The sequence below is a fragment of the Trachemys scripta genome, chromosome 8, assembly GCF_013100865.1.
Source record: "Trachemys scripta elegans isolate TJP31775 chromosome 8, CAS_Tse_1.0, whole genome shotgun sequence".
In the NCBI taxonomy this organism is placed as follows: Eukaryota; Metazoa; Chordata; order Testudines; family Emydidae; genus Trachemys; species Trachemys scripta.
In genome coordinates this window covers 57,021,325-57,040,233 of record NC_048305.1, presented here as the reverse complement: position 1 = coordinate 57,040,233, position 18,909 = coordinate 57,021,325, and the positions used below count along the sequence as shown (strand labels likewise).

General features: G+C 39.6%; 1 protein-coding gene across 3 annotated transcripts in view; it reads right to left on the bottom strand.

Annotated features, from left to right (window-relative positions):
• The window catches only part of ODR4 (odr-4 GPCR localization factor homolog), a 40,638-nt gene that overhangs the window by 13,500 nt on the left and 8,229 nt on the right, over positions 1-18,909 (bottom strand). For all 3 annotated transcript variants that reach the window (XR_004646809.1, XR_004646808.1, XM_034778787.1), the window contains exons 3-12: positions 18,214-18,348; positions 17,683-17,778; positions 16,142-16,248; positions 14,700-14,736; positions 14,431-14,571; positions 13,580-13,675; positions 12,574-12,642; positions 10,388-10,516; positions 4,425-4,515; positions 1,708-1,893 (exon numbers count right to left, since the gene is read on the bottom strand). Coding sequence is in view for 1 of the 3 variants with exons in the window: in XM_034778787.1 (XP_034634678.1) it covers positions 1,708-1,893; positions 4,425-4,515; positions 10,388-10,516; positions 12,574-12,642; positions 13,580-13,675; positions 14,431-14,571; positions 14,700-14,736; positions 16,142-16,248; positions 17,683-17,778; positions 18,214-18,348 (1,087 nt within the window). In the remaining 2 variants the exon portion in view is untranslated. The remainder of the gene's footprint in view (positions 1-1,707; positions 1,894-4,424; positions 4,516-10,387; positions 10,517-12,573; positions 12,643-13,579; positions 13,676-14,430; positions 14,572-14,699; positions 14,737-16,141; positions 16,249-17,682; positions 17,779-18,213; positions 18,349-18,909) is intronic.

The window sequence follows — 18,909 nt, the reverse complement described above, 5'->3', positions numbered from 1 at the left end:
TCTAATGCCAATACTCTCTGTCCTTTAAGATCTAGCGAAGGCAAAGTTTCTTACAAAGAACAAGTGAACGATAAGAGATTACAGCTACTAAAACTGTATTTGTGTTAACCTACTCAACGTATTTAATCCGTTGGTGCCAGGAGCTAGGATTTAGTGAAGCCAATCGCTAATGCAAAGCTTTCAGTTGTTCATGGTCAAAGCACTGAAGTACCTTGGAACTACAATCTGAGAGTTGCTTATACTTTTCAGATATGACTGGTTACTTCTTACTATTTTCCGTTTTAAAATGTTAAAGACTGACCCACTGCAGTGGGTCATTAGCAGGAGCCAAATGAAAAGATATAGTAAAAACGCTTTTGTGACCAGCAGAACTATGTAATTCTGAACAGAAATATGGAACTCATCACAATAAATGAGCACAAGAAATCTCATTCCAACCTACACAGTCAACTCTACAGCAACATTTCACATTTTCCTCTTCAAAAATATGCAGGTTTGAAGCAATGAAAGTGATACTAGCTATGATAAAACCAGAAAAGTATTAAAATGTTTTTGACTTAAGACATTACAAAACTATAGAATAAAACTCTTCTAACCATATTGGGGGGAAAAGGAGAGAGAGAGAGAGAGAGCGAGAGCATGCCTCAGATATTAAGATATATTATGGGCTGTATTCTCCAACCACAACATTTGACTGTCTCACCTGGAAAGGGCTATTTTTTCCTTATGAGTTAGCCAGCCAGCAACTGCAGTCAGGTGATATAGGAGTGAAACTCTATATAGCTAACTATACCACAAAATACTTCTAATTTAAAAATAGAAAAGTATGAAAAAACAACAACTCATAACTGGAATACAAAAGTGATTATGAGTGTTAATTATGATGAAAAAAGATTTATTTAGCATGCAATGAAATTCCATGTTAATTACCTTAAATAGAGAGCACTCCCCCCACCCCAAAAAAGTCTTGCACAATACACTTGACACAGACAAATTCAAACTCAGAATAATGAGATAAAAACCCTAAACAAAACTCCCAAGAAAAATGCTGGAAATACATTTTTACATTTACTGTGAAAACATTTGTTTTGATGAAAACATTGTTCTAGTTAAAATATTGAGCTACTGAGCAAGTTCTTGACTAAAATATAAGAGGTCAGAAAGTTCATATGTGGTGCAGTTTTTGTCTCTTAGGCTTTAAGAAAATTATTTATAAATGCCTCATGAAATAAGGTCACCAATAACTCAGACACACTGAAATCATGGAGTTTTAAATTAAATTAGATTACTTTCTTGATGGAAGCCATGTATATTTGTACATTGCTGCAATAAAAGATTTAAGATTATTTTTGTGGATTGTGACTAATACCAACATTTTTGCCATCTTACCTTGAACAAAGCTCTAGATAGCTGAAGTGCTGATCTATGACACAACCCATGAGAAAGCAATAACATATCAAGTAACTTTTTATATATGAAGATATGACAGCCTTAAGCATCTTATTCTGTAATTTAAGTAAGTATATTTAAAAGTATAATTACACTAGTATACACAAGAGCTACAAGATATGAAGTTTGCATCAAAGCTTAAATCTGGCTTTCAGCGTAATGTAATGAAATGAATAAAGTCTGTTTGTGCTGTTGGTTAATTTATCCATAATCCCTGTTGTAGTCTAATTTGGTTCTTTACTCAGATGGTATATTTACCTGTGTTTATTTCCTCGGCTATCTGTATAGCTTCCCCGTGCACAACTTGATCCAACATCTCAAAAAAACGCTCTTGGATTTCGCCAGCCGTTTCATCTCCAAATTTATAATCACACAGCATCACATTTGATCCAGCAATAGAGGCAAACACTCTGTGAGGCAAGACATGATATTCTCTCTCAGAATCTAGAAAGAAAGGGAAAGGAAATACTATACAAGTACTTGTATAGCTATGGTAAAGACTTTTCAATAATCAGCATACATTATACAAGCTGTTGTAAAAAGGACTGTTCAAGGCTTCATGTAAAAGTCTGATTTCAAACATTTCCAGCCTAATTGTTACTGTTTCATGTAAGTTCTAGCCACTTATATTTGTAAATGGAAATTATATTCCTACTAACTAAAACTTTTCATATATTTTTCATATAACCTCTCTTTGGTGGTCTTTACAAACAGGCAAAGGACCTTAAAAATTATTATGAATTGAGAATGTTGACAGGCCCTTTAGAAATGATACAAAGAGCACTCTCATGAAGGCTGGAGATAAAGGAGTTGATGCATGTGCCAAACAGTACACAATTTCAGCATCATAAAGGATAGCAAACAATTAGTTATTGTTTGATGTAGTTAGCAGCCATGGAGTACAAGTGCCACCTAAAGAGAGAATGGAAAACTGCATGCAAATGATAAAATCTACTACTGCCACATTCCCCATTTTGGATAATGTTAGCTAAAATAATACTTACAATGAGATTATTTCTCAGTACACATAGCACCATAAACATAACTTAATATCATCCTAAAGTAGATGATGAAGACTATTTGGCAGCATTCCATTTTCCTTTTAGCTAGTCAAACAGTTACTATTTTAAACAAACAAACAAACAAACAAAACCACACAAAACACCATAAGACATTTTCCTCCGCTCCAACTTAGCAGATCTTAGGTAGGAGAAATTAACATTTCACACAGGTGATGACATAGCATTTTAAAACATTCCTTTAAAAGTATTATACAGTATGTAGGATAATGAATGGAGTTTGAAGGAAAATCTAAGCATGAACCAACTGAGATGGTATTGGTATATTAATTTGGTCTCAATGTTTGTAATTATATTAAGATAGCAAAGTTTACTATTATGGAGAATAAATGTATGTAGTGAAAATAATTCTGGCCTTGGAATTAATACAAACCCAAATAGCCTTATAATTCATTCAATACGCTGAGCTGACATGCAAAATATATACTTTTTTATTTAAATGTAAAGTGAATTTTGTATATTATATATATAGGAAACCTCAGAGGTGAAATACTGGAGACTTTAACACCACATGGGCTACATTTGTAAATCTGGATAGGAGCATAACAATTCCCATACTGGATCAGACCGGTGGTCAATCTAGTCTAGTATCCGATCTCTAACAGTGGTCAACATAAGATGCTTTAAAGCAGACGTGGGCAAACTACAGCCCACTGGCCACATCCTGCCCAACCCCATAGCTCCCGGCTGGCTCTGGCGGGGTGTCGCGGCTGCGAACTCCTGCTGCTGGTAAAGGGGAGGGGAGCAGGAGGTCCTGGGGGCCAGTCAGGGAGGAGGGGGTGGTTGGATGGGGCGGAGGTTCGGGGGGGGTCGGTCAGGGAATGGGGAACAGGGAGGGTTGGGAGTGGGAGTCCCAGGGGGCCTGTCGGGGGCCTGTCAGGGGGCGGGGATGTGGATGGGGTCGGGAAGGCAGTCAGGGGACAGGGAGCAGGGGGGTTGGATAAGGGGGTGGGATCCCGGGGGGCAGTTGGGGGGGGGTCCCGGGAGGGGGTGGTCAGGGGACGAGGAGCAGAGGGCGGTTGGATAGGCGGTGGGAGTCCCGGGGGGGGGGCTTTCAGGGGGTGGGAGTGTGGATAGGGGTCAGGGCAGTCAAGGGACAGGGGGGTTGGATAGGGAGCGGGGGTCTCGGGAGGGGGTGGTGAGGGGACAAGGAGCAGGGAGGGTTGTGGGTTCTGAGGGGGACAGTCAGGGGGCGGGAAGTGGGAGGGGGCAGTTAGGGGGCAGGGGCCAGGCTGTTTGGGGAGGCACAGCCTTCCCTACCCAGCCCTCCATACAGTTGCGCAACCCTGATCTGGCCCTCGGGCCAAAAAATTTGCCCACCCCTCCTTTAGAGTAAGGTGCAAGACTCCTGCTGCAGGCAAATGTGGTATGGTCTGTCCCGCATATTAGGTTTCCTCCAGATCTCTAATAGTTAGGATATGGATAATTCCTTTTTTAAACTTGCCAAGTTCAGTATATTGTTTATTGGGTGGGACATCACAAAAATAACTGGCTGATTCTGACTAAGTATCAAAGCCCTTCTGTATTAGAGATCTTGATGCTGCGTCCAAGACTATGGGGTAAACCTTACTGTACTCAGGGTCAGTTATGCCAAGAAGGGAAGAAAGTGGAAATTTAATTTACACTCAGGGCAAGAAGGCATTTAATAAACATTATAGGGGGAAAATGCAATGCCTGAAGTTGAATGAAATCCTTCTGAACTGGACAGCTGAAAAAATAGGCAAAGGAGTGACAAATAGAATTTGTGTTGCCTGATACACTTTTGTTTCCCTCTAACTACACCCAGATTTCAGTACTGCAGATTGAATCCTGATGACTATCAGTAAGGAACTCCAGGAAATCAAAAGGCAAATTACATTAGAAAAAGATAATTTGCTTTCTTCTCTAGGCTCTTACTTTTTTTGTCGGGTGCCTCATTTATAAGCAGATCTTCAAACAATATTGCACAACGATCAGAGAGTGTGTTTATTATATCCCTCTTTAAAGCCTGCAAGGACAAAACAAAACAAAAAACACAATAAACACCATGCCAACCAGTAAGCAAGGTATTTGTGATTATCAAGAAACAAACAGTGTGTATTAAAAAAAAAAAAAAGTCTCAGTTTGTCCTATGCATTTAGGCCAACTTAACAGTGATATGTATTAACAAAATCAAAATATAAAAAACAGGAATAAAAAAAAAAAAGCCTGACCAAAACAAAAATTTTCCCTTTCAGTTTTCCTACCATAACAACAAATCATCAAGAAGTGTGGCTTTGTTATTATCTCTTTTAAATAAGCTTAAATATTGAAATTCAAGCATATGACCAAACTCAGGAGACTGGGTTATATTCTTGGCTCTACCACAGATTTCCTGTGTCCTCTTAGCAAAGTTACAGGCTCTCTTTAAAACTTGCCTATTTCCACAAGGATTTTGAGAAACTTAGCCCTGGTCTACAGTACAGGGTTAGGTCGATTTTATAATGAATGCGTCTACACAAGCAGCCCCGTACATAGACATAAAGGGCTCTTAAATCGACTTCCGTACTCCTCCGCAGCGAGGGGAGTAGCGATAAAATCGACCTTGCTGGGTCGAATCTGTGGCAGTGCGGAAACAAATGGGCATTATTGTCCTCCGGGAGCGATCCCAGAGTGCTTCAATGTGACCGCTCTGGACAGCACTTTCAACTCTGATGCACTAGCCCAGGTACACAGGAAAAGTCCCAGGAACTTTTGAATTTCATTTCCTGTTTGGTCAGTGTGGCGACCTCAGCAGCACAGGTGACCATGCAGTCCCCCAAGAATCACAAACGAGCTCCAGCGTGGAGTGAACAGGAGACACCGGATCTGATTGCTGTACAGGGAGAAGAATCTGTGCAGGCAGAACTCCGATCAAAAAGAAGAAATGCTAATACATATGCCAAAAATCGCACAGGGCAGGATGGACAGAGGCTACAACAGGGACACACAGCAGTGCTGTGTGAAAGTCAAGGAGCTCAGGCAAGCCTACCAAAAAACAAAGGAGGCAAATGTCACTCTGGCTCAGAGCCCCATACATGCCGCTTCTATGATCAGTTGCATTGCATTCGAGGGGGGGGACCCTACCACTACCCCACCACTGTCCATGGACACCTGCAAGGGGGGAGTCTCACGCAACATGGAGGAGGATTTTGTGGATGAGGAAGAGGAGGAGGAGGAGAATATGCAGCAGGCAAGCGGTGAATCTGTTCTCCCCGGCAGCCAGGACCTTTTCATCATCCTGGAGCCAAATCCCCCAAGGCAGGATCCCTGACCCTGAAGGCGGAGAAAGTGAGTGCACATTTGTAACTCTGGTGAGTGCACATTTGTAACTACACTACAGGGTTTAAAAGCAATAGTGTTTAATGTTTGATTTTCCCTGAAGACTTGGGATGCGTTTGCGGCCAGTACAGCTACTGGAAAAGTCTGTTAACATGTCTGGGGAGGGAGCGGGAATCCTCCAGGGACATCTCCATGAAGCTCTTCTGGAAATACTCTGAAAACCTTTGCAGAAGGTTTCTGGGGAGGGCTGCCTTATTTCATCCTCCACAGTAGGACACTTAACCACACCAGGCCAGTAGCAAGTAGCCTGGAATCATTGCAGAACAAAGCATGGCAGCAAATGGTCCTGGGTTTTGGTCGCATTCAAGCAACGTTCAGTCTGTATCTTTCTGTGTTAGCCTTAGGAAAGTGATATCATTCATGGTCACCTGGTTGAAATAGGGGCATTTTTGTAAGGGAACAGTAAAAGGACCCCGTTCATGCTGGGCTGTTTGCGCTTGGCTAAGAGGGATCATCGCTGAGAATAGCCACGCGGTGGGGGGGGAGGGATGAAGGGATCATCCCAAATAGTCACGCGGAGGGGTGGGAAGAAGCGTGTGCTGCACGTGCACCTGAAAACCACAGCCCTTCCTTTTAAATGGCAAACCCAACCGGCATTGCTTGCTATGGGAAAGGAGGGCGTTGCAGTTTGAAACCATTCCCACATGTTATGAAGGCGGAAGAAGCCAACCCAGCATACCCTTTGGCTTACCATGGCTGCCTGGAAACCGAATTCTGTTGCCCAGCCATGTGTGATGTGTCACCATACCGGCAGGCACTCAATATAAAAGGCAAAATGCGACCTTCTACCTAAAGCACATGTGCTGTCTGCTGTGAATTGCTTGATTCACTGTGAAAGAGTCTCCCTTCTGTTCTCAGAAATGTTCTCATCTTAAATTTTACTCTCCCTTTTTATCCCCCCTGCAGGTGCAAATGTTTCTATGCTCCCCGTATCATCTCCATCCCTGAATTTATCGCAGATTAGAAGGCGAAAAAAACCGCACTTGCGAGGACATGTTTTCCGAGCTCATGCAGTCCTCCCGCAATGATAGGGCACAACTGAATGCATGGAGGCATTCAGTGGCAGAGTCCAGGAAAGCATTAAGAGCGCGATGAGCAGAGGCAGGATGCAATTCTGAGGCTAATGGAGGAGCAAACGGACATGCTCAGGCATCTGGTGGAGCTGCAGGAAAGCCAACAAGAGCACAGACCGCCGCTGCATCCACTGTACCACCGCCTGCCCTCCTCCCAAAGTTCGATATCCTCCTCACCCAGACGCCTAAGAACGCGGGGAGGGAAGCTCCGGGCACCCAGCCACTGCACCCCAGAGGATGGCCCAAGCAACAAAAGGCTGTCATACAAACAGTTTTGATTTGTAGTGTGGCTACAATAAGCAATGTGGCCTTGTCCTTCCCTCCTCCCCCATTCCACCCTGGAAACCTTATCAGTTATCTCCCTTTTTTTTTTTTTAATTAATAAAGAAAGAATGCATGGTTTCAAAACAATAGTAACTTTATTTCCTTTGCCAGCTGTGATCGAAGGGGGGGAGGGTGGTTGGCTTACAGGGACTTAAAAATCAACAAAGGGGGCGGGTTTGCATCAAGGAGAAACACACACAACTGTCACACCGTAGCCTGGTCAGTCATTAAACTGGTTTTCAAAGCCTCTCTGATGCGCAGTGCAGCAACCTGTGCTCTTCTAATTGCCCTGGTGTCTGGCTGTTCAAAGTTGGCAGCCAGGTGATTTGCCTCAACCTCCCACCCTGCCATAAACGTCTCCCCTTTACTCTTACAGATATTATGGAGCACACAGCAAGCAGCAATAACAATGAGAATATTAGTTGCGCGGAGGTCTAACCTAGTCAGAAAACAGTGCCAGCAAACTTTTAAACATCCAAAGGCACATATTACCACCATTCTGAACTTGCTCAGCCTGTAGTTGAACTGCTCTCTACTACTGTCCAGGGTGCCTGTGTATGGCTTCATAAGCCATGGGAGCAAGGGGTAGTTTGGTCCCCAAGGATAACTATTGGCATTTCAACATCCCCAGTGGTAATTTTCTGGTTTGGGAACAAAGTCCCTTCTTGCAGCTTTTCGAACTGCCCGGAGTTCCTAAAGATGTGAGCGTCATGCACCTTTCCCGACCATCCCACGTTGATGTGGATGAAACATCCCTTGTGATCCACCAATGTTGCAGCACCATTGAGAAGTACCCCTTGTGGTTTATGTACTGTTTGGCAAGGTGGTCCGGTGCCAAGATAGGGATATGCGTTCCATCTATCGCTCCACCACAGTTAGGGAACCCCATTGCAGCAAAGCCATCCACTATGACCTGCACATTTCCCAGAGTCACTACCCTTGATAGCAGAACGTCAGTGATTGCATTGGCTACTTGAATCACAGCAGTCCCCACAGTAGATTTGCCTACTCCAAAGTGATTCCCAGCTGACCGGTAGCAGTTAGGCATTGCAAGCTTCCACAGAGCTATTGCCACTCGCTTCTCAACTGTTATGGCAGCTCTCATCTTGGTATTCCTGCGCTTCAGGGTGGGGGAAAGCAACTCAGAGTTCCAGGAAAGTGCCTTAGGCATGCGCAAGTTTCGCAGCCACTGGGAATCATCCCATACCTGCAACACTATGCGGTCCCACCAGTCTGTGCTTGTTTGCCGGGCCCAGAATCAGCATTACACTGTATCAACCAGCTCCACTTCTGCCATGATATCCCAATTGCCACAGCCGTGCTTTCAGGAACGTCTGTTACCATGTCCTCATCACAATCTTCCTTGTGCTGCCGTCTCTTAGCCAGGTTCTGCACATACTGCAGTATAACGAGCAAAGTGTTTACAATGCTTGCAACAACAGCGGTGAGCTGAGCAGGCTCCATGCTTACCGTGCTATGGCGTCTGCATGGGTAACCCAGGAAAAAAGGCGCAAAATGATGGTCTGCAGTTGCTTTCACAGAGGGAGGGAGGGAGAGAGAGAGTGACGACATGTACCCAAAACTACCCACGACAATGTTTTTGCCTTATCAGGCATTGGGAGCTTACCCATAATTCCAATGTGCAGCAGAGACTGCGGGAACTATGGGATAGCTTCCCACAGTGCACCGCTCCGTGAGTCGATGCTAGCCACGGTAGTGAGGATGCACTCCGCCGACTTATTGTGCTTAGTGCGGACATACACAATCGACTGTATAAAATCGATTCCTAAAAATTGACTTCTATAAAATCAACCTAATTTCATAGTGTAGACAGCCTTAATTCATTAATGTCTGAAGTGCTTGGCACTCCACACAGAAAGCTGTGATAGAATAATTAGGCTATCGAGACAAATACTGCTCTCACATACGCTCCTCCTGCATTAAAACCACTCACTCCATCAAAACCAATTAGAGTACAATATAGCCCGTTACTGTAACTGGTATGTTAAATAAAACTATTTTATGTGGTTAGGGGGTTTCCTTTTGTTAAACCAAATAGAAGTTATCTGTTTATGGTGCTTTTTAGTTATTCGGAATGCTAGTTTGATTTTAAAAAGGTGTTTCTAGTCAAAAGTTAGTAATGTTAAATTTATAAAACCTGCTTCATCAAGTCACAATATTCTCTGTGTTGTATTATTGATTTTAATGTATCTTAATTATGAACATTAATGGGGACAAGATTATGGCAAGACTCTTACACACTTTGTGGGTGCAGTGTCCAATGGGGCTTAAATTTTATCCTTTGTCTTTAGTTTGGCTATGTCTACACTAGCACCTTTAGTCGGTATAACTTACATCACTCAGGGGTATGAAAAAACACCCCTCTGAGCGACATAAGTTACACCAACAGAAGCACCAGTGTGGACAGCACTGTGTCAGCGGGAGACACTCTCCCACTGACATAGCTACTGCCCCTCGTTGGGGGAGATTTAATTATGTCAATGGGACAGCTTTCTCCCATCGGCATATAGCAACTACAAACAGAAGTAAGAGATTATATGTATGATTTCAAAACATGTGATCTGTTACCACGCAGAAGGTTGCAACATGGAAAAATACTGACTGTCATGTTCAGTACTTTTTTGGACAATATTAGAAGTGCAGCAGGACAACAGAAAAGATCACTTTGATTTAGAAGTACTACTCCTTTAAGTACATTTGAAGACAGTAGCTGGAATATCTAATCTGCCTACAGTAAGTACAAAAATACGTAACATACAAAAGTCATTCCTTTAATTTTAAGAAAACTTTACACCAAGCATTACCACCACTAGACTAAGAGTAAGTTAGGATTTCTTAGGAGGAAAAAAAAACCACTAGAAGAGACCTAAAATGAACTGCTTCTAAATAAAATCAAACTTTTGAAAAATTTATTTTCTTGCACAATAAAAAGGACTTCCAAAAATTCCAAACTATCACTCTAGCTGTCTGGAGTTCAGAATTTTTGGAGCCCAATTTGGACCTCTATTATCCTACCAAAGGCAAAGGTAGAACAATAATTTTATGGTTCCAGTAAAATATTTGGGAAAAGCAATGAAGGAGAGTGATCACTACATTCAATACCTGAATAGCATCTTTAACTTTTGGCTTGTTATTATGGATGTAAGCTCTGCATTTCACAGCACCTTTAAGATTTATGAAACCACTGCAGACTTGCACTGTTGCTGTAGATCTATGGCCTGAACTCTGGGACTGAAAGATAAAACACATTTCAATCATAATGTTAGCTATGCATCTGCAATATGGTCAGTCACGAAGCCACAACATATTTCAATTAACAGCACTTAAAATGTTAAGTACTTGGTAAAATGTGTTATTTCCCCCTCACAGTTTATACCTTTTAGCAAGTAATGTAAATATGAAGATCTGTCTTAACAGTTTGTCCTTTTCCAGTTGGTAAACTCTTTAAAATTTGCTTTTCCAGGAACCTATACTTTCTTGCAATTAATGTATTTTATGTTTACTTCTCATCAGCATGCAAATAGACATCAATGGTGATACTAGCAAGGTTGTGAAAATAGCTCCCTCTGCTTTATTTTTGAAGTTTGATCACTACTGTTTCAACTAAAAAATGTAAGCATTTTGCACATATTACGGCTATAGAAATAATTTTATTTTCAAACAGCTTATTGCTAATATTAATACAGTATCTTCCCAGTAGCCTCCCTCGTACACTACTTTTTGAAGCCTTTTTTTAAGTGACAGAAAGTTTGTCTACTTACTGTATTAGTAAGTATAATCTAGAATATCTACGTTGTGGTGTTTGAGTATTTTTCTTAAAGCAGAGTCATCCACCAGTCCTAGAATTAATTAGGAAGAGATATTTTATCTGGTCATATCAAAGCTAATATCCATGGAGTCCTTAACCTATTTTAGGGCAAACTATAATGTTTCTGTGGCAAGAGGGAGACCATTATGGAAATCCCTTCAGTCAGTTGTTCTCCCTTGACTACCCCAAAAGACGTTCACAGAACAATTAGTGATTCCAGTATAAACAATATTGTTGGAGACTGATAGCTTGACTGTAAACATCTTCCCTCTGCATAGAGCATAAATAGGCATGTCTCACAAGAAAAATAACTTGCATTATTACTATTTTGATTAAATTTAAAGATGTCATGAATTGTGTGTAACCTTCAACAGGCCACTTGGGCCCTGATCACACAAGCTATTTGAAATAAGGCACTTTTTGGCTTTTTTTTTTTTTTTTTTTGGGAAGGGAGAGTAAATTAACCACTGAAACAACTTAACTAGGAACGTAATGGATTCTTCATCACCTGAAGTCTTTAAAATCAGACTGGATGACTGTCTTCTAAAACAGTGGTTCTCAACCAGAGGTATGTGTATCCCTGAGGGTACTCAGAGGTCTTCTGGGAGTACATCAACTCATCTAGATATTTGCCTACTTTTACAACAGGCTACATAAAAAGCACTAGCAAAGTCAGTATAAATTAAAATTTCATACAATGACTTGTTTATACTGCTCAATATAAAATAAATCAATAGGAACGTAAATATTGTAATTATATGGCAAAAAGAAAGTAAGCAATTTGTCAGTAATAGTGCGCTGCAACACTTTTCCATTTTTATGTCTGATTTTGTAAGCAAGTAGTTTTTAAGTGAGGTGAAACTTGGGTGTACACAAGACAAATCAGACTCCTGAAAGGGGTACAGTAGACTGAAAAGGTTGAGAGCCAGTGTTCTAAAAGATATATGCTCTAGCTCAACCAGAAGGTATGGGCTTGAATCAGAAACCACTTGATAAAAATGCTATGGTCTGTGTTATATAGAAGGTCAGACTAGAGGAGCACAATGGTCCCTTCTGGCCTTAAGATATATAAACCTTTTTCGTGCATGTTATCCCATACCGCCACACAAAGCTCCACTGAAGTAAATGGAGCCTTGTAGGTGCAGGATTCTGTCCAAGATGAGCAGTTTACAGAATTTGACATCTCTAGACCTCAATTTCCCTCCCCTCCAACTATACTACATGATCCTCAAATGTTAGATGCTCTATCAGGACCCGATACTCCCACTGAAGTCAATAACTTGGATAAGTCCCTAAGTACCAGGATTATATTAATATGAACAAGAATTACTCCCTATAGTGGGAAGTAGTTATTTAAAAAAAAAAAAAACACATTTTCAATTTTTATTTCATGTCCCTTTTTTAGATTAGGCATCTGAGAATACAGCTTTATGAAATACTGCACTTAACTTTACTGGCATTTTCCACACACAATGCTTACCAATTGCGTCAGAACCTTCACATCAAAGGGTTGAATACTGTGTTGAATATTTCCTCTTGAAGACTTTTTCTGAGATAAAAGAAAGGAAAAAATGGTATATGAAATATATAGAGCATTTATCTGTATCTACCATATCTAGGTGCTCCACTGGCCCGTAGCACTGTAGTAGCCGTTTGTAGATTTTAGAAAGAAAATTGAGATATCGAAACAACCTTAAGGACACAGTTAACTAAATGTTAGGAATCTTTGGGAAAAAATTATTAGTAGTGGTTTTAGTACCAAAACAACTGCACAGTTTTAGATGATCTCATGAGAATCTTCTTGAGTGGCTCGCTCTTTCCCTCCAAAAACTGCAACAGCAATAAAGCTGTTGAAGTCACCCATAAAAGTCAATCTAATCTTCAGCATATGGGCAGAGTTCTTATGCACCAGTCCTCCCTAACTTATCTTTCTTTTCACTACTGCTAGAATCATCTCTTTTTTGCTTCAAGGACGGGTGGGGAATAGGCAGCAGGTTTAAAACAAACAAAAGCAAGCATCTCTTCACACAATAAACAGTCAACCCGTGGAACTCTTTGCCAGAGGATGTTGTGAAGGCCAAGACAATAACAGGGTTCAAAAAAGAACTAGATAAGTTGATGGAGGATAGGTCCATCAATGGCTATTAGCCAGGATGGGCAGGGATGGTGTCCCTAGCCTCTGTTTCCCAGAAGCCAGGAATGGGCGACAAGGGATGGATCACATGATGATTACTTATTCTGTTCATTCCCTCTGAAGCACCTGGCATTGGCCACTGTTGGAAGACAGGATACTGGGCTAGAAGGACCTTTTGTCTGACCAGTATGGCCATTTTTATGTAAGAGAAAAGCAATCCTTTACATTAAGTACATGGCACATGCCAGTTAGAAGTAAAATATTCTACAGAAGACCTTTCAGCCACTAATATTACCATACCAGACATTTTGAGTGACACCTGGATATTAATTCCATGCTATACAGCACACACCTGCCCTTCCAATAGCTCTGTGTCATCGTCTTTAGCTTGCCCGTTGATCAGAAAAACACCTTCCTCTATCTGTTTTGCCCACCGGGTTAATCCGTTCTTTAAAAACCAAAAACACAGAAAGATTGTAAGTATATATTTTGGGAAGAAAGCATCTCTAAAAATAAACTATACTTTTGAATATTGCCACAAACCCCACCAACACTCCAAAACTACTGTAATGCATATTTAAATCATTAGCCAAAGAAAGACATTAACAAATCCTAACCAAATTTCAGACCTCTCATCCATCTGTATCATACTGATGGACAACATACTACTCACAAGACACCTCTTAATCTACATTTCCTAAAGTAAATAGAAATATTAATTTTAATCTTTATTGGCCTAAAAATAAAGCTAATTTGCATAACCACCTATACTGAGGACATGACACCTGGATTTTATTTTTCCATAAGATAGGGGTGGGGCCTATTAATAGTGAATGGGCAATGAGAGCACCCCATTTTCAAATCTTATCAAAACCAGATCCTGCACTGAATGAAGAGAAAAAGGAAAGCTGCTATCTTCTTTACACATTCTAATAATGTTTCTGAATAATTTAAATTAAATAGACACAGGAAAATAAAAATCTTGAAAGATTCATCTCCTTATGCTTTTTTATGCTTAATGCAGCAAGTGAGTTGTGCATAAGGAACTTATTACCTTATAGATTTAATTGCCAGTAACAAATCGTTAATTCTATTCCCCTATCTACTCCATATTTTCATAACACATTATTCATTTCTAAGCAGTACAATAGTATGTACAATATTAAAGGAGTAAGAAATACTGTATTGTTATTGTTTAGTTACCCTTGTATTTTTCTCTAGTTCATAGTTGACTGATGTAGCAGAAAGTGGGATGTGGATATTAACATTAATTGTGCATTCCAAAGACAGCCAGAAGGCAGACAGGCCACTTTGGTACTTCCAGTCTGCTGGCTTAGCTGAACTCTGGGAGGAAAAGCAGGGTTTTATTTTTAAAATGTAACAAATATATGGCTTAATACAATGTTACAAATCTGAAATAAAATCCATTTCTTCTGAACTTTATAAGTCTTGAATACAGTAGTCAATCTTACCTTTGGATCTTGCATATCATAGGTTCGACAAAGTATCCTTTACTAATTAAGGAAAAAAAATTCAATGTAATATGCTTAAAAGGAACAAATAAACAAATATTTTAAATTAACTTGTAGTTTATCATCTATGTTTACTATCTTCTTATTTTTCAGAGCCAAGTTTTTAATATTGTAGAGAATGTTCTCACATTGATGGGAATAAAAAAAAAAAGTTTCACTTGTAAACTACAAGTACTACAGGAACGATGTAACTGCCTTTCAAATATGTATCAACACTGATAGCTATTCACATAGATAGCTACCAATGGTGATATGTATTTTCACCTGCAAGCCCTGATGTCTCCCATACTTCTCTACAATTGTGCTTTCTCTCCTGGCCTCCTCCAGAGCAACACTTCTCCCCCATAAATCTGTTGAGCCTCAGTTCTTCCCCATGATCCTCACCTACATAGCTATTTCACTGACCCACAACATTCTTCCAACCATGCCTGTTACTTCCCCACCATAATAAAAAATAGTTTAAAAAGATTGATTATTACAATTGCAAGTTACAGTGCCACATAGAAAGACATCAGATGTTATTTTGGTTGCCTTTGATATTTAAAACAAGAACATCACTTTTACAAACTGAATGTGGGAGTGAAGTAGCGGAGCAGGTGAGAAGTAGCAATATGCATAGAGAGTGCAAGGGAAAACCTGAAGATGTTGCTGGGAAGAGGCTCTCCTTTCTGATGAGCCATAAGTGGTTTATTAAAAGAGATCTCTACTCCCTTGTGCTTCCACATCCAGGCCCCTCCCTGCTGACCACCCTCTTTTTCCTCAACTTCCTTCCACCAATAGAAACCCCAATATCTTTATCCTCATTCTGAACAACCAGTGTATAGCCTTCAACTCCGACAATAAATGTAACATAGAATAGAAATCTGTGTGCACTAGTGTAACTTCTACATGAAAATTATTACCAAATAGAGATTACCCTTTCATATAAAATGTAACAGAAAAACATCCTGCATTTACTAATTGCAATCGGACACTATACCCACCTATTTACATGCATCATACAAAAATTAATATAATGTAATTTACCGAGGCCACACCAACCCTAAAATCAATCAAAATGCATGACCATATAACTAGTAAACATGCTCAAAAGTTATGGCTGCACATCGGTTGAGCAGAGTGAGGGTGGAAATGTGGGCTGTGAATGGTGGAAGGACAGGAGCAGGGGAACTGATAAATTGAGTGCAGAGCAGATGCCTTGCTTTTTATGATTTGTGTTAATGGAATATCCATCCTAGCAACCCTTGACACAAAGATAATAAAGTTTTTGGGAGGCAATAAGTATACAATTAGACCAGACAGATTAGATAGATCCTGCCCTATATTACATTTCAATACACTGTATCAAAAGACTACATTATATTTTTGCTATAGAAGGATACTTCTTTGTAGCAGAACAAACGTGAAGAGCCACTCTGTCAGAGACCTCCTCCTCAGTAAAATTCCAGAGCCTCTTTTTAATTATAGACTTTTCTACTGAAAAAACTAGCTGAAGAAGAAAAAAATGTTAAAGGATTTTTCTTCATAGCACAAACAAAAATTTAAGCAAGTAGTTATAATACAGCCCTGTATTTCAGTTTTAAAGCAAAATAGCATGTCATTTTCGCTATAGGTCAGTTTCTCAGCTGTATAAACACTTTGTGATAGAATCAAAACTTGAATATTTGCAAATGCACAGGCTGCAAATATACAAACTGAAACTGATGGAAAGATTAGTGCAAACCCTTGGGAACTGCCACTCCGATGCCAGCATCCATTTTCCAAGGACTTTATGGCTTTTAAATTATAATTTAACATGAAATCGGACAGTCTGAAGGTTGGCTCGTCTCAGATCATCCCATTTTCAGATGGTACAGGAACTAAAAATACGTGGTTTTAGTTAGGTTGTTTCAGACGTTTAACGGCTGCACCATCACATATGAAAGACTCAAGAGCTGGAGATGATGTTAATGAAAATATCTAATATGCAGACTTTACATTGAACAGCAGCTTTCTGTACATGCTACAGTACAAAGCAGCACAACCACTATCATACAAATCTTCAAAACAAAGCAATCTACTGACTGAATTCATTTTGCACGTTTTAAAAAACTCTTCATGGACTTGCTCATGCCCCGCTCATAGACCCGGTTTCTTTCTTCACCTTCCTCTTCTCTCAGTTTCTCAATACAATCTGACTGCGTTCCCTGCAGCTTCTGATATTTGCAACACTTTCTCATATCTCTCCATCTCATCAACTGTCTCTTCAGACCACACCTGAAAACTTAAAGTCTCATTTGCCTCCACATTTCCTGTTCCCACTTCAACCATTTAACTCTGTCAGACAATTTGGAAGACAGTTGGTATGAAAAAGACAATACATCAAATAAAGTTATATAACAATAATACAGAAGAAAGAATCACTTAAATTTTGTTCTTTGCCGCATCTTGGGTAAGTTATCTACAGAAGCATCTGTCCCAATATTGAGTAACAATCATAATGCTTCCACTGATATATAGGTTACTGGTGTGACTGGTAGCACTGCCAAATATAAAAGCTGCCCCACACTTCCCATTATAAGAGCTTCTTTTCAGTTGCGCTTTGTCAAACTTTAATCACTGGGACTGTAATTTTATATGCCAGGTGTCTGCCTCAGGCTGATTTTTGTTTGTGCTTTTTTTTTTGGGAAAATTTTAGTCAAAATGGTTACAGATGTTTCCAAGAATAATGTTGTAGAAACATATATTGTTTTGCCCATGTTGAAAAATTCAGGCAACCTTTTACTGCAAACCATTTATCTGGGATATTTTTGATTTCTGTTTTAGTGAACCCAATTAATAAATACAGCTAAGACCGCAGTGGTAGAAAATTACTCTGCTGCACAAATTAAAAAAAAAAAAAAAAAATCTAGCTCCTTCCTGTGGACATCATCTATGCACTTACCTTGCGCAAAGCATTTTGGATGTCTTTTGCCAGCTCTGGAGCTGCAACAATAAATACACCAAGAACTAGCAGTCCTCCTGGGAGCATTCTAGACAACTTACAAAATAAACAGAAAAACAAATTATTAATTACTATTATGATTATAAAGTTCTATAAACTACATCACTTGGTTTACTATGGATTTTTTTTTTTTAAGAGGTATCAGAACCCAGATGTAGAATAAACTGCAAGGCTATTTCTCACCTTCACATTCTCTTAACTTAAATATACTCTATTCTTTCATTTTATCATCATATATTTCATGCTAGTTTTGTGCCCAAAAACTACAGTGCCACCTGCTTTGCAGAAAAGACGTAAATATACTACTTTTAATATTGGTTGTAGTTGTGTAAGTTTTGATCAATTAACAAATTCAGTGCCATCAAAGGACTCTTGAGAAGACTCTTTTATGCATAAAATTAAGATTTGAAGTTAAGAAGAATTTCAAACTTATTTCTTACACTAACTATACATCTTCTTAAAGTGGTTTACCTGACTAGCATGTCCTGTTACCCATTCTTCATCAATGTCAGCCAATTTTGGATGATAATTTTTGTTGCTTTCATTTTGCTCTTCTCTTGGAGGTGTTCGAATAGCGAGAATCACATAATCTCTTTGTGGGGAACACTTTAGGGGGAAAAAGAACAAAGCACAAAAGACTATGAGGTTGGTATTGATTTTTAAAGATAATCACAATGTAATATAAAACACCTTTTGAGTTGCTCTGTAGTTCATCTCTATAATACTCCAGGTTGGGGGGGAAGGAGGGAAGAGGGTTTAAAAATTACACATGGAAATATTTTTTCTCCCTTGTCTTTAACTCTTAAATATACTCAAAGAGGTAAAATTTAGCCCCAAACAACATTATTTAGAAAACATAAGTCTAATAGAGGTTTGGCTTTTTTTTTTTTTTTTTAAATTCTTGTTGAAATCGTTTTGGTTTGGGGGTTCCCCCCCTCACCAAACAAAAACACGCCCTTGCAGAGCTTGCAACCCAAGCACTGCAGTACTGTGCTAGTGCAGGAGAACCTGTAAGTGAAATTTACTAAATTGAAAATAGACTATTAAGTTTCATTAACATTTTCCAAACCTAGACAAGTAAAAAATGAATAAATAAATAAAGTCAACAGTTTAAGTAGTGGTACGTGGTTTTTTTTAAACTCTTCATTTTTAATAATCTAAAGAGTA